This window comes from Populus nigra, chromosome 14, assembly GCF_951802175.1.
Source record: "Populus nigra chromosome 14, ddPopNigr1.1, whole genome shotgun sequence".
Classification (NCBI taxonomy): domain Eukaryota; kingdom Viridiplantae; phylum Streptophyta; class Magnoliopsida; order Malpighiales; family Salicaceae; genus Populus; species Populus nigra.
The window spans coordinates 6,454,359-6,468,480 of record NC_084865.1 but is presented as its reverse complement, the minus strand read 5'-3'; the positions used below and the strand labels follow the sequence as shown (position 1 = coordinate 6,468,480).

The following is a 14,122-nucleotide window of genomic DNA, read 5'->3' as shown; positions in this document are numbered from 1 at the left end:
TGTTACTTAGTGATTCTTGTTTTATTGATATGACCTAGTCTACAATGCCATAAATAATATGGATATTGATTTTCTAATATGTTCTTCTTACTATTTATATTGAATCTAGTCATTTCAAGATCGGGTATATACAAACTATTTGTATAAATACTAGATCCATAATAAACATTATTTTTATAAAAAGAACAACATTTACCCTTAATAATAAATTTAAATCCATTCAAAAATGGATATGATGTTTCTAGAAAGCAATAGAATAAAATAACAATTATAAATTTTAGTATCAACCCATTTGGCACAATAAATATAACAACCCTTGCAACATTGCCAACTCGTGGGTTTATTTTATCTTTATTCAATCATAAACACACTTGAAGTAGAAACCTTAATAAGTTTATTTCCCTTCACAATTGCAAGATATTCCTTGCAATTCCTCCTCCAATGGCCATCCTTGTCATAATGATGATAACTACCCTTGTCATTCTTGATGCCCCAAGTAGGCTAGAAATGTTTAGGCTGCAAGACCAAGTCAATGATTAACTCATGATCCATAAAAAAGCCTAATTAGCCTAATTTCTTTAAAATAGCCAATCATCCTCAACATATAGGTGTTCACTAAGAAACCTTATGTCATTTTACAATGGAACAATCATTTAAAGGTCCCATACGTCTCATTGTATCTAGCCACATCAAAAAAAATCTTTGAGATGCATGATTATTAAATGGGCATCCATCTTCTCATGATGTATTTGAAGTTCAAATGAAATTTTAGCTAACATCACACATGTAGCCTACTCATTGTTGTCAATATAACATTGATATTTAATCCTAACTTCGTTATCTCATCAAGGACATTAGGAATCAGACTTTCAAGAACATATAACATTCCTTTTTGTTTGAGAACAATTCTCATGTTTCAGTACTAATCCAAAAAGTTTGGTCCAGTCAATTTATTAGCATCAAGTATGCTATGTGGAGACATATTTATTTTTACTCATGTTAATCTATCAACCTATTCATGTAAAGATAGTGATTATTGATTTCATGCATATATTTATAACCAAATTCATAAAAGCTCTTTAAAATTAACTAGGTCACCCACTATTTTCTTGCAAATTAATAGCTTTTACTATTAATTCGGGAAATCTTGCTTAGATCTCCTAATGGGTTAGGATCTCATTTAATTTATATGACCTGAAGTAAATCAACAAATCAAAATAAATTAAGTTGGGTAAATAACATAGCTTATCAATAAGATTTTTATGTGACTCTTATGTCGCAAGGCTTTAGTCATGCCTCCCTGATGAGGTGTGGTGTGTTGGGAAGGGTTTTTTTATTTAATTATAAAATTATAATTAATGTTCAAGAGTCACCACCTAGTATTATGATCACTATAAACCTATGATCTGCGAGCGTCTGGGTAAGGGATTGGTTGTGCGAACAGGAAGACGCCTCACCCCTAATGCACCCTACCTAAGGTAAACTGCATTGTTATTTGATTATTTTTTCTAAGTTGAGTTTCTATTCATTGGTCTTTTCTAAGGTTCAAGGCAGATCTCTCTTCATAAGAGAGTCTCTACCTTATCGAGTTAAATCCTAACCGTTCTAAAGTCTGAATTTTAGCTTCGTATTTATTTACACCTTGTATCTTTAATACCTGAGGGTGTACTTTATCGTATAATTATACACCTCATAAATATTAAAGTCTACACCTGGACTCTAGAAAAAGGTTTTTGATATTTTGGTCAAACCCTAATGGATGATCATAAACTAGTTATGATATCCATTTTTTGGATTTTCAAAATATGAGAAAGATGCAATTTTTTAATGAAAATATACATTGAAAATTTTTAGGATTTGGTTGTACGCATGAAAATAAAATATATTTTTTGTTTTTGAAAACGAAAATTAATTTAAAAGTTTTTGAGATTTTTTTTAAAATGTTTTGAATTTTTTTTTTTTGAAATATTTTAGAGAAAACCAGATATTTCAATACCGGATTTGTATTTTATAGTGTAAATATACAACCCGATATTATGCAAAATTTGTAGAAAAATATTTGAGAAAATCACAATTTTTTTGAAATGATTTTTGAAATTTTTTTGGAATTTTTTTTGTTTTTTTAAATATTATAATATATATTATTATATATAAATATATATACTAAATATACATGGACTGGGCGGGGTCGGCCCGGCTGACCGGGCCAATCCCAGGAATGTTGGGTTGGGTCGATCTCAGCATAACGATCATTTTCTTTTCTTTTTGGGGTCAGGTCGGACCCAAATGGTTGTTGGCTCAGCCTAGCAACCATGCTAATTAATTATGCTGCATGCAGAACGAATTCTCGTTCTGCATGTAGCAACTTGGTTGTAGCAATGGAAGGGCGGCGCCACCTAACGTCGGACTGCCTAACTGGAAGCCTAACTGGTCGTGATGGGGAGAGGTTGACGTGAGGACGATGGTTGAGGTTGTGGTAGAGATGGTGGTCGGTGCTCGTCGTTAGTGGAGGAAGAAAAAGGAATGTTGCAGAAAAAGAGAATCTGCAAAGGGGAGAGGAAAGACCTCGTGGTGGCTGCCCTTATCGCCGATGAGGATTTTGGTTTGTAAGGAGGCTTAGCCGTTGTCTGTTGGTGAAGGAGAAAGGTTTCTATGGGGTTTTCAACGGCTAAAGACACGGTGGAGGGAGAAAGAGAAAAGAAATGTGCAGAAATCGAAAATGGTTGGTTTTGGCTTTCTTTGAACCCGATTTTCTCCTCTCTCAGGGCATGAAATCCACTTCTATTTATAGGCGATGGAAGTGGGCAATCTTGTCTACACTGGAAAAAAATTGCAGCCCTTGATTCAGTTGGGAAGGATCCCAACCGTTGGTTCAAAGTAGGCATCCTGAATTGTCAAATCTGCACTAAAAGGCTGACTGAGTTGGCCTTTTTAAGCGGGCGCGGGCATCGATGGATTGTCATTCAGCCTGAACGAGCCATATGGGGTTGTAGAGAAATTGCATAGCATCATTTGCGTGCAAGATTTGTCCAATTTGATAGGCATTAGATGCATTAAATGCACCTGCAAAGTAGTCTCCCTGAGTTGTCATTTAAGAGAAGAAGATAAACAGTACCAGAGTTCTGTTTTTTGCCAAAGTTCATTTCAATCCTCCATCTTTAAGTTTGATTTAATTGCACTCTAATTGACCCTATATTTTTTATTTAGTGCACTTTAACCCCTGTCAAACTTGAATTAGAACCCCGAATTTACGCGTCTTTTGCACTGTGGTCCTTAATCTCGGTTTTATGCAATTTAACTCCTAATTGACCCCCAAAACCTCAATTTTCTTGCAATTTGGCCCCTGATTTCAATCAATTAACTTGGTAAAAATTAAATTTGGTCTCTTAAAATTCCAATCTTTTCAACCCCAAATTAGGCTCCCAAACTTAATTTTTCACCAATTAAGCCCCAAATAAAATTAATTTAACCCATTTAAAGTAAAATTAAGTCCTTGCACTTAATTATATCCTTCAATTGGACCCAAATTAATTCCTAAATATAATTAAAATTTAATTTGGCCAATGATTAAATCAAATTGGCCTATTAAAAATTTAATTATATCCTTGAACTTAATTTTTATGCAAATTCGTTCAATAATCATTTAATTTGACTTTCAATTTGTATTTTTTCTCTATTTTTTGGCATAATGGGGTACAACTAGACCTTGAATTTCCTTTAAAATTGCAACTTGATTCCCCTGCTTGCTTTCTCCACGTTACCAGCCTTTATTTTCTTTTTTTAATTTGTTTTTGAAAAAAAAATATGATTTATAAGGAATAACTCAAAATTGGGTTATGACATCTTATATCAATTAGGTGACAACTCTTTGTCTAAACATATCATAAATGTTTCACCTAATTATTACCTTTAATATTATATGATCATAAGTAACTTTTCTAAATCATATAAGTTAGTTAAGTAGGACCCAATTTTATAGCATTAGATATATTTGATTAATACTAACCTTGAGTATCTCAATAAGTTATCCACGAATAGAACTCTGGTTTTATGCATATAAAATTGGAAGGTAACAAATTATAGTCTCAACATGTACTTAATATATCAATGAGGGATTTGTTATCATTTTAATTAGGTCTTATTTCATGTCACTTTTTTAATCGAGAAAGAAAAAGCTAGTGTCTAAGCTTAATAAAATAAATTGAAAAATGTATAAACTAATAAATCAAATGGAGTTGTTAACACTAATTAAAAATTAAAGTGTGGAACATATATTCATTGTTAGAAATATAAGATAGATGCATATGCAAATATTTTATTTTGGTTGTCCATTTATTCTATATAATTTCTTTTATTTATCTTAAATGTTGATTTTGGTCACTAAGTCAAATGATTTTTATTATTAAGACATTATGTAAATATAACTTATCTATCTAAAATCTAGGAGAAGAAATTTAAAGATAAAATGCAATAATATCTTTGAAGTATTATCAAATTATAGAAGCAATTCAAAAGATTAATTAGTATTTTAAAATATAAATCTAGAGTTAAAAAATAAGAGGATTTTAATTATGAATTTTTTTTATAAAAAAAAAAGAGGAATGTCATGCATGTTTGGCTAAAAATGAAACAACTTATGCGGTGTGACACTGGAAGGCCAAGCTCACACATCTAGTTAAGTTTTTAAAATGGAGATTAAGTGTTGTTAGCTCTAGTGTTTTTTATTATTATTATTTTAATTGTAGACAGTGTGTCATCTGTTGAGGCATTTTCTAGTTACTTTTGATAATTGAAAAATTAAAGTTTGAGTTCTTAAAAAATTCATTTTCAACTTGTTTTCACCCAAAACACCTCAAAAATATCCTCAAAACCTCATTCAAGATATTTTCAACCCAAAATTACTTCAAAAATCCAAAATCAAAATTAAATTGACGGATCTCAATCTGTTTTTCTAGCATGTTTAAATAACAAAATCATCTTCATTGAACTCCTATCTCAACAACAAACCTATTAACATAAAGTTTGACTTTTTTGTGATCAAAATGTGATTGGCCAAACACTTTGTATCTCCTCTTTTTTACTTAGCAACCTTCTCTCTTTTCACTCAACATCTAGGAATTGCAATATAAAAAATAAATCAAAATATAAACACCTAAAATAATAGGGACCATAAATGTATTATTTGAAACTTGAGGGATGAAAATGGAGTTTTTTGTGTCTTTAAAAAAAATTTGTTTTTATGCATAATTAACCAATAATATAGCATTATTTGCATTGATAATGTGTTTAAATGGTTTTTAATCCTAGAGTTTTAGTTTTAAACTAAAAACCATCTTGAAAAATCATGATGTTTAAATGATAAACGAAGTAAATGAATGCTAGATCATTGATTCATGCATGATTTTCAACATGTATGTGCCTTTATTTGACCAAATCTTGTCTATTTTGGGCTCCATGTTGTTGGGTTCGTTTCGATGTTCTTGATAAATAAAAAAATTCATTTTATTTTTTAATTTTGTTCCTTGTTCTTTCAATTATTTTAAGAATAACCTAAGATTCAATTTCATAAAATCAAACTTTAATTTATTATTGAAACATTCCATGATATATTGGATACACGAGAGCATACGAAACATATCCTAACACACAAAGTCATGTTAACATAACTTGTAAGGATGAAATTAAAAAAACATTAATGACCAAATTACAAAATATTAAAAATTTTAGGAGCTTAGAATGAAAAAATTGGTTGTAAAACATAACATGAAATGTGAAATATAAAAAGATACATGATAGATCAACAATGAAAAATCAAAATTTTTCATAGCATGTTTGGAACCTCCTGAATTAAATTACATGTTTTGATCTATTTTGAACATCAAAAATTAAATTTAAAATAGAATTTAATCTCTAAAAATAGAATTGAACCCTTTGATCTACTACATTAAAAGAAGAAATTAATATTAAAACTAGCTTCCTTAAAGTATTCATTTATCCTTTATTTTATTTTTTTAGATCTTTGAACAATTAAGATGAGAGTGATGAGAGTAGCAAGAAACAAATTGAATTGAATTTTTTTCTTTTTCAAGCATGTAAGTTTAACTTATTTATTAATTAAATTAAAATTAAATACTATAATAGAATTTAATTACAATAAAAAACAGATTTTAAACAGATTTTTAATTCTTTTGTAATATAAAAAACGGGCCAACTCCAAGCATTATAGCATAATGACGTGTTCTCATGATATAAAAAGTAAAAACAAAAATGAAAGAGCAGAAGCATATAATGGCCCCGTAAATACTTTATCCATTTTAAAAAATCCCTAACAAAAATAAAAAAATGTCCAACTTCGAAACACGATAAAAAAAAACAATACAAAAATGACCACGTTAAAAACACTATAATACAATATAATTATAACTAGTATATTGACTCGTACTTCACGGTGGGTCAATAACAATTTTTTTTTCAAATGTAAAAAAAATAAAGAGTATAGAAAATCTTTTAAGTGTCTTAAATCTGGTGGCCATGTCAAACCCAAAAGTATTGGGTCTTTTAAGTGTATAGAAAATGCTTTGGGGCTTTGGGTAGGACTCAACGCTATTAGGTATTGCTATCGGGTTTGGTTGTACAGCCATACCCAATATCATTGGGTCTGGCGGCAAAGTCAGACCTAATAACCAAACTTAGCTCCGCAGTCACACCTAATGCAATGAAGCTAGAATGGGTCCAGCTAAGGCCGAACCCAAAGCTATTTTGCGTCGTGCTGGGGGCAAGACCCAACGCTATTAGGTCATGCAGGATAGCCAGGTCCAAAGCTATGGGGTCCTGCTTGGAAACCAGACCAAAGCTATTGGGTCCTGCTAGGGACAGGACCCAAAGCTATTAGGTTTAGCTATGCAGCCGGACCCACAGCTATTGCGGTCCTGGTGGGGGCAGGACCCAACTCTAATGGGTTCCGCTAGGGACATGACCCAACTCTGATGGGAGGAAAAATTAAATAAGAGAAACAAAAAAAATCTAAATAGAAAAACAAATTAAATTGGCAATATCCAAACCCAATAAACATGGGTCTAGCTGTCCCAAAGTTATTTAGGGTCTTGTTGGGGGCAAGACACAACGCTAATGGGTCTTGTTGGGGGGAGGACCCAACCCTGCTCGCAGTCGGACCCAATGCTGATAGATCATGCTGTACAGCCGGACCCAAAGCTATTTTTTATCCTGCTGAGGGCAGGACCCAACGCTATGGGGTCTTGCAAGAGAAAAGGAAAAAAAATCTTAAAAAAAAAAATTGGCAATATATGGATCCAACATTATTGGGAAAGAAAAAAAATGCTTCTAAGACTATGAAGATATGTAGGTAGCTTGATATGTAGAGGAACTTGATGAACTTCAATGAGTGTAAGGCACCGTTTGGGAACGCGGCTGCGGCCGCGTTCCCAAAAAATTTGAATTTTTTTTTTTTTTGCTAAAATTTAATATGGTTTGTACGTTTTGGATCGTTTTGATGTGCTGATGTCAAAAATGATTTTTAAAAAATAAAAAAAATCGTTGGCATGTATTTTGACACGAAAAGTTATTTGAAAAGTACCCGCAACCACACTGCCAAACACTACCTAAGTCATAAGAGGTAGTCCATCTGAACTATATATCCCTCATTCTCTTATGTTGTTGAAAGACATTTTTCACATCCCTCGGTGGCTCCATATACCAAACTCCCTCCTTCTACATGTTCTACAAATTCTACCAATTGACTCAAGAGCTATGCCAAAATTCAATAAGATAAAGAAAAAAATCTAAAGAGGAAAACAAATAAAATTGGCAATATTTAGACCAAACGTTATTGGGTCTTGATGAAAGATGGACTCAACATTATTTGAATCTTTTGGAAGCGATTTGGGTTTGGCTTCCAAGCCAGACCTAATATCCTTGGGTCTGGCTCAATACTAATGGGTCCTGCTGGGGGCAGGACCCAAAGCTATTGGTTCCTGCTATGCAACTAGACCAAAGTTGTTTTGGATCCTGCTAGGGGTAGAACTCAACGCTATTAGATCTTGTTGGGGGCAGGACCCAACCCTAATGGGTCATGCTGAGGGGAAAAAATTAAATAAGAGAAAAGAAAAGAAAAATCTAAACATAACACATATAAAGTTGTGTAGCCAGACCCCATAGAATTGAATCTGACTGAATAGCCAGACCCAATAGCAATGGCTCTTTCTATGGAGCCAGTTGGGTCTAACTCTGCAGCTAGATCCTATAGTGTTAGGTTTGGTTGTGCAACGGAACCCAATTTCCATCCCTTATTAGAATAAACCCCAACACTCAAAATCCACAATGCCAACAAGACATGGCTCAATCATCATCCCATGTAACGCCATCTTGGAAAGATGAATTTGATGTTGTTATCCCAACTATAGGAAACTTAGATTTCTTCGAGCAATGGAGACCTTTCTTTCAAGCTTACAGAATTTGCTGACACTTGGGCACTTCCATTCCATGACCATTTCCTTGTGATCTTATATGGACACATCTTGAGCAAAGATGCAACACTTAGCAAAGGATAAGAAAGACAGGGCCATGAATAATGAAATGCTTTCATTATTTTCATTGCTCTTCTATCACCACCTTCAGAGAAATGTCTTATATTGGTCTTTAAACTCAACAACAGAAAATCCTAACTTTTCTTCAATCAAATGCAGAGTTAGAATGGTGGAAATACATGTTTTAATGGACCACCATTCTGACTCTGAGTTTAAAAGAAGGGTGGAATGTGAATTATGAAACAATCTTGTTTCGGTAGATCAATGTAAATAGGGTGTTTTTTGGTGATTGTGATCTTGATAACGGGGTTAGGTTTTTGTGTTCTCATAAAGTATAAAGTTTGAAGCTTTTTAGTGGCTATGGGTTACAGATTGCATCCAGGAAAATTTGAAGAATCATCAATGGTAAGGTTTATGGTGTAGATAAGTAATCTTCTGATCTTGGTGATTGTTGAACAATATGTCAATGACTCGGATAAAAATTTATTGGCCCTTTCTTCTTGTTCTAACGTTTGTATTGTGTACAAGTTCTTGGTCTTGTGTAGGCTTACTAATCCTTTTTTATATTCTGTTTTTAATACGTTGTGAGTGGTATGTTGATGAATTCGAATAGGATTTGGATGCTGCCTAAACTTTGTAACTAATTAGCGTTTTGTTTGTGTGCGCGCACGCACTTGATTTTGTACGGAGTAGAAGTGATCCAAGGGAGAATGGAATGCTCGCTTCTGGTGCTCAGAGAAGTTAACGGGGATTGCCTTTGAGTAGCCCAGAATACAATTGAAGGGAGAATGGAATGCTCGCTTCTGGTGCATGTTTTAAAACAAGAACAACGAAACTGCGTTCTTTCTAAATTGCAGAAAATCTAAACTCTTGACCGCTTATCAAAACGAAGCAAAAGTCTAAAAATATGGATCTCCACGGATTACCATGAACCGAGTTTGCAAAAAATTCCCGTAACTTCCAATGCTTTTTCATTCAAGCACAAACAAAATTAAAAACAGTATCACCATCCTTTTCTTCAAGCATAAACCACCAAAGAATCATAACGATTTTTCAAACAATAGTGCAAACAAGCAAATGTCACATCTTGACCATCATAGACAACTCAGTTTTGGTATCACAAAGACTAACTAATGCTAAGCTAAACCCTTCACCACAGATGCAAAGACACTGCTAAAATAATCCCCTGACAATCAGACTGCTGCTACACTCCCGCCACACATCCTGGACATCAAGTGTCGCTTTGCTGCTGTTGAGGTTGAGTCTGCAGCCATGGCATGAGTGCCACTGGAGGTTGTGGCTGCTGGGCTTCATAGGCAGCTGCTTGATCAACTGGCTTTCCCATGATCATCCCTGGAGGTCCCACAGGATGCTGAGGAACATAATAGTATGGAAGATCAGCCGGAGGGCCAACAGGAATAGTTGCCTTAGTGACCCCAAGACCCTCCTCTTTCAACTCATCTCTTGGAATAATATCAACTAAGAAATCAAAAACATCGGTCCTGGAAATTGCAGCTGCAATATCATTCTTCTGTAGCGTCCTTCTTTTGTTCTCTTCAGTATGGATCCAAGAGCGCAAGGTGAGCTCCAAGATGAACATTTCACACGCTTTAGCAAAAATAACAGGAGCCTCTGCTGAAATCATCCGAACATCTTCATCAGCTTTCATTATCTTCTTAATCCGAGCAAGTGGAAGGCTATGGTTCTTGAAGTCAGTTGTTTGTTCAATTTCCTGCATTTGGTTGGTCCAAAACATCTGAAGCTGCTGTTGCTGCTGCTGCTGTTGTTGGTGGTGGAAATGTTGGGCCTGCTGGTATGTAAGTTGGTGTGTTGAATTAGAGAAGGTGGCTGGAGACTGAGTTGGGGAGGGGATGGCTATGGAAGGAGTCCCAGAAGCCACCATTGGAGCAGTTTGGTAGGGGATAGAAGCATAGGCCATCTGACCTGCACCAGCTACTACAGGTTGCTGCTGTGACTGTTGCTGTCGGGTTTGTTGTGATTGGTCCATGGATGCTTGTAGAGTTTCTTTGGCCCTCTTTCTAGCTATCTCTCATCAGAATACTATAAAAGTCAAACAAAAAACAATACATTCTCAGGAGTAATCACAAACTCAGAAACATTGACGAGAAGCACAAAAATAAAAGAAAAAAAAGGGCTAAACTTCTTAAATGTAATTCTCACAATCAGACAGCCTGCAACAGCATCCAAAACCCATTCGAAACGTATCAAAACATCTAAATTTTTACAGAAATGGAGGAGAAACAGAAGTAAAGATTTGATTAATGATTAGACCTGAAGGGTCGATCTCATAAATTCATAACCAGTGAAATAAGTAAATCTCAAGAATGACCAATTTCCTAATCAAGTTGGATCTCCTCTCCAAGTTCCAACAACAATATGATACCACATTAATATTCATACAGATTCTCTATCCTTCCAAAGAAAGAGGCGAATAACTCTTAGAGCTTCTATCCACAACAACCTGGAGACAAATGACTTGGCTTCCCTATCCATCAAAAGTCTTCTGAAGGCACAAGCATCCATCCATTCTTGCTATTGAACATATCTGGTTAAGCTTTGTCACCACAGATTTGCATGCACGTGCATGTGAGCAATGAGATAGTCACTAGTCCTTTGTTTGTTTCACTATTCTATATCCAGTATACTGCTAGATAGTTGACCTAATGAATACACATGATATATAACCTTCTACTAAGAGTGCTTAAAACTAGGAACCCAGCTCCTCTCCTTAATTAACTACATCTTCCATCAATTACTTACAGGTGTTCAGGAATCAGTAAGTATCTTAAATTACATTATTTTTAAGAGAGCAGTACCTCCCTTTCAAATACATGAGCATCCAGTTTGATGATGCACCCTCAAAAGTTAATTATAACAGCATAATCATTTTCTTTCTAGCTTTACCACTGTGAAAAAATTAAATCATCCAGAAAAGTTTGCTCATGATAGGACAACTTCTCTTAAAATTAGGTTTTCTTGATAAAACCAATCAACAACTTCCTCTATCATCATGAATATAAACCTTTGATGACCAGGTATCTCTGCATTGATATACTTTCAAATCCTATCACTTCTGCACTACCTTCAACCATGTTGAGCTTGTATTGTCATGTCTCACCATTAGATTTCAAGACATGCACCCCAAACTTTTACCATGGATTATTCCTATCAATACATGCAAAAAATTCAACCACTCCACATTTGGACCTTTCGCAGCCCTCTTAATTTTGGGGTTCATCCAAAATCCTGAGTCCTTAAATCATTATCTATATTAAGCTTGCCTGTTTGTTTTTTAGTTTCAAATGCGTTTTTGAAAAGAATTAAAATTTTTCATTTTTTTCTATACTTCAAATTATTATTTTTTTTATGTTTTCATATCATTTTGATTTGCAAATGTCAAAAATAATTTTTAAAAAATAAAAAAATAGTATTTTGATGCATTTCCGAGTAAAAAACACTTTGAAAAGCAACCGCAATCACACTCTCAAACACCCCATACCCTTGTACTGAAAAAAAATATGAAGAAGTCACAAAGATTACAAGAGAAAATTATAAATATCAATTTCCCAACTACTGTTCCATGACAAAATGAGATCCTAGAGAGGGAATTTTGGAGTTTTCCCTTCAGCATTTTTGAATCAAGAGGCTGCTCTTAAAACTTGAACCTAAACAATATTATTGTTGCAAATTCAAGACTTTAGCCATTGCAGCAAAATATGTTCCCTAAAGATGCATGCAACCAAACAACAAAATAAATCATGATAAAACCCAAAATAGAATGCATGTCATCTAACAATTTACATTTTGTACAAGTCTCACATTACAGAGAAACTGAAAATTTGCAGATTATAATGAAGAAAGGAAAGGGAAGAGTAAAGGGAATTGAAACTCGCATCAATCAAGACATAGCTTCCATAAGCTCTAATTTTGGTCAAATCCACAATTTTACTCTCTTAAGAAACCTCAAGACTCATGTATACACCAGAAATTGGGAAATTAGTACATGCATGTATTGAACCATACACAAAAACACTAATCTTAAGAAAAAAAATCCAGTAAATCAACAAAAATTAACCACATCAATCTCTTCCATCAAAGAATCTCAACCAACACACTTGCTTAAGATTCACTAGCTAAATAACAATTTCGCTTTTCATCACTAAATCATCATAATCAAAGAATAATCACTACTTGCTTGAAACTAAAAACCAACTCATGCATGTGATACTATTCTTTGTTTGGCAGCTTAGAAAGTGAAAGAAAATAAAAGAAAAGATTGGAACTTTATCTTAGCTGTTAGAAATAAAAAAAAATACTGGAACTCATACTAAAATTCGAAACTTTCCCTTCAAATTTCCCAACTTTTCTCACCAACCAAACAGAAACTTAGACACAACACACAAACTTCTGCTAAAAAAAATCAGTAATTCCAAAAATAAAAAGAGCCCATTAAATTCAACAAAGTCTGAAAGAGAACATACCCACCAAATCTTTTTAGCTGAATCTTCTCTGAAAGCTCAAAAACCTAACAGAGAGATAGAGATGGTTTTTTAGAGAGAGACAGTGAGAGGAGTTAAAAAGGAGGGAGCTTTTGAAAGTGTAGAGAGAGACCCTTCTAGTGGCATCAATGTTGAGACACGTGTCGGACATTGAGAGTTCTGTCTTTAAGAGGACTTTTAAGACACGTGGCTGAGTAGTGGGTGTTGAATAACTAAGAGGTTTTCAGGTGGTTCACCGTGACGTTTTAGGGTAAGGGCCTCCGGGTTAGGCATCAGCAACCCAACCGTTTTTAGAGGATCTCTTCCCTCTGGGCTTGCAGTAGCAGTTAAGAGGGTTAATAGGTCCAGCGAGAACTCGTTGTCACGGTATTTTACAGCATGCTTGTGGATGTAGCGTTGTGTTTGTTTTTAAAATGATTTTTATATTGAAATATATTAAAAAATTATTTTTAAAAAAAATTATTTTTAAAATTAATATACTCAAATGATGTAAAGCATATAAAAAAATTAATTTTAATGATAAAAATTAAATTTTAAAAATATTATACAAACCGTGTTTTCAAAAGTTATTTAGAATCTTTTTGTTAACGAGGTTGCGTCTGCGTTTTACTTAAAACGCAGATGCAACCTGTTTGGTTAATAAAAAACACAGTTTACTGTGTATGAGTCCCACGTAAATTTATGTTCGGGATGCAGGAAAAGAAGAAGCTACAAAATACTACTTCTTGCGCACTGTTTATGCCAATTAATTAGCATGAACAGTGTAGCATACACTGTCCATGCAGTGTAGCATACACTGATCTGGTCTGACCGGTTCCGGTTCAAAACTTTAAATGCATTGAATCAGGTCCGATCCAGTAAAATAAAAAATAAAAATTATTTTTTATTTTTTAATTGTGTTTTATTTAAAAAAACTAGTATTTAATATTATTCAATGACCCATTGACGGATGTATTTCATACGTGATGGAATTGTAAATAGTTTAATGGAACAAAAAAAAATATTTTATATAAAGTATTATTTATTTCATGATGTAATAACAATGGTTAAATCTACAAT

General features: G+C 33.8%; 1 protein-coding gene across 2 annotated transcripts; it reads right to left on the bottom strand.

Annotated features, from left to right (window-relative positions):
* Nucleotides 1-9,534: 9,534 nt before the first annotated feature.
* On the bottom strand, nucleotides 9,535-13,370 carry LOC133672592 (nuclear transcription factor Y subunit C-2-like). Of its 2 annotated transcripts, none has more exons than XM_062093040.1 (2): nucleotides 13,050-13,370; nucleotides 9,535-10,604 (listed from the first exon to the last, which is right to left on the bottom strand). In XM_062093040.1, exon 2 carries the CDS (start codon nucleotides 10,549-10,551, stop codon nucleotides 9,775-9,777), a length of 777 nt encoding a protein of 258 aa, XP_061949024.1. In that variant the 5' UTR covers nucleotides 10,552-10,604; nucleotides 13,050-13,370; the 3' UTR covers nucleotides 9,535-9,774. The 2 variants fall into 2 exon arrangements, with proteins under 2 accessions (XP_061949024.1, XP_061949023.1); XM_062093039.1 differs by having other exon boundaries at nucleotides 13,046-13,366.
* Nucleotides 13,371-14,122: the final 752 nt, after the last annotated feature.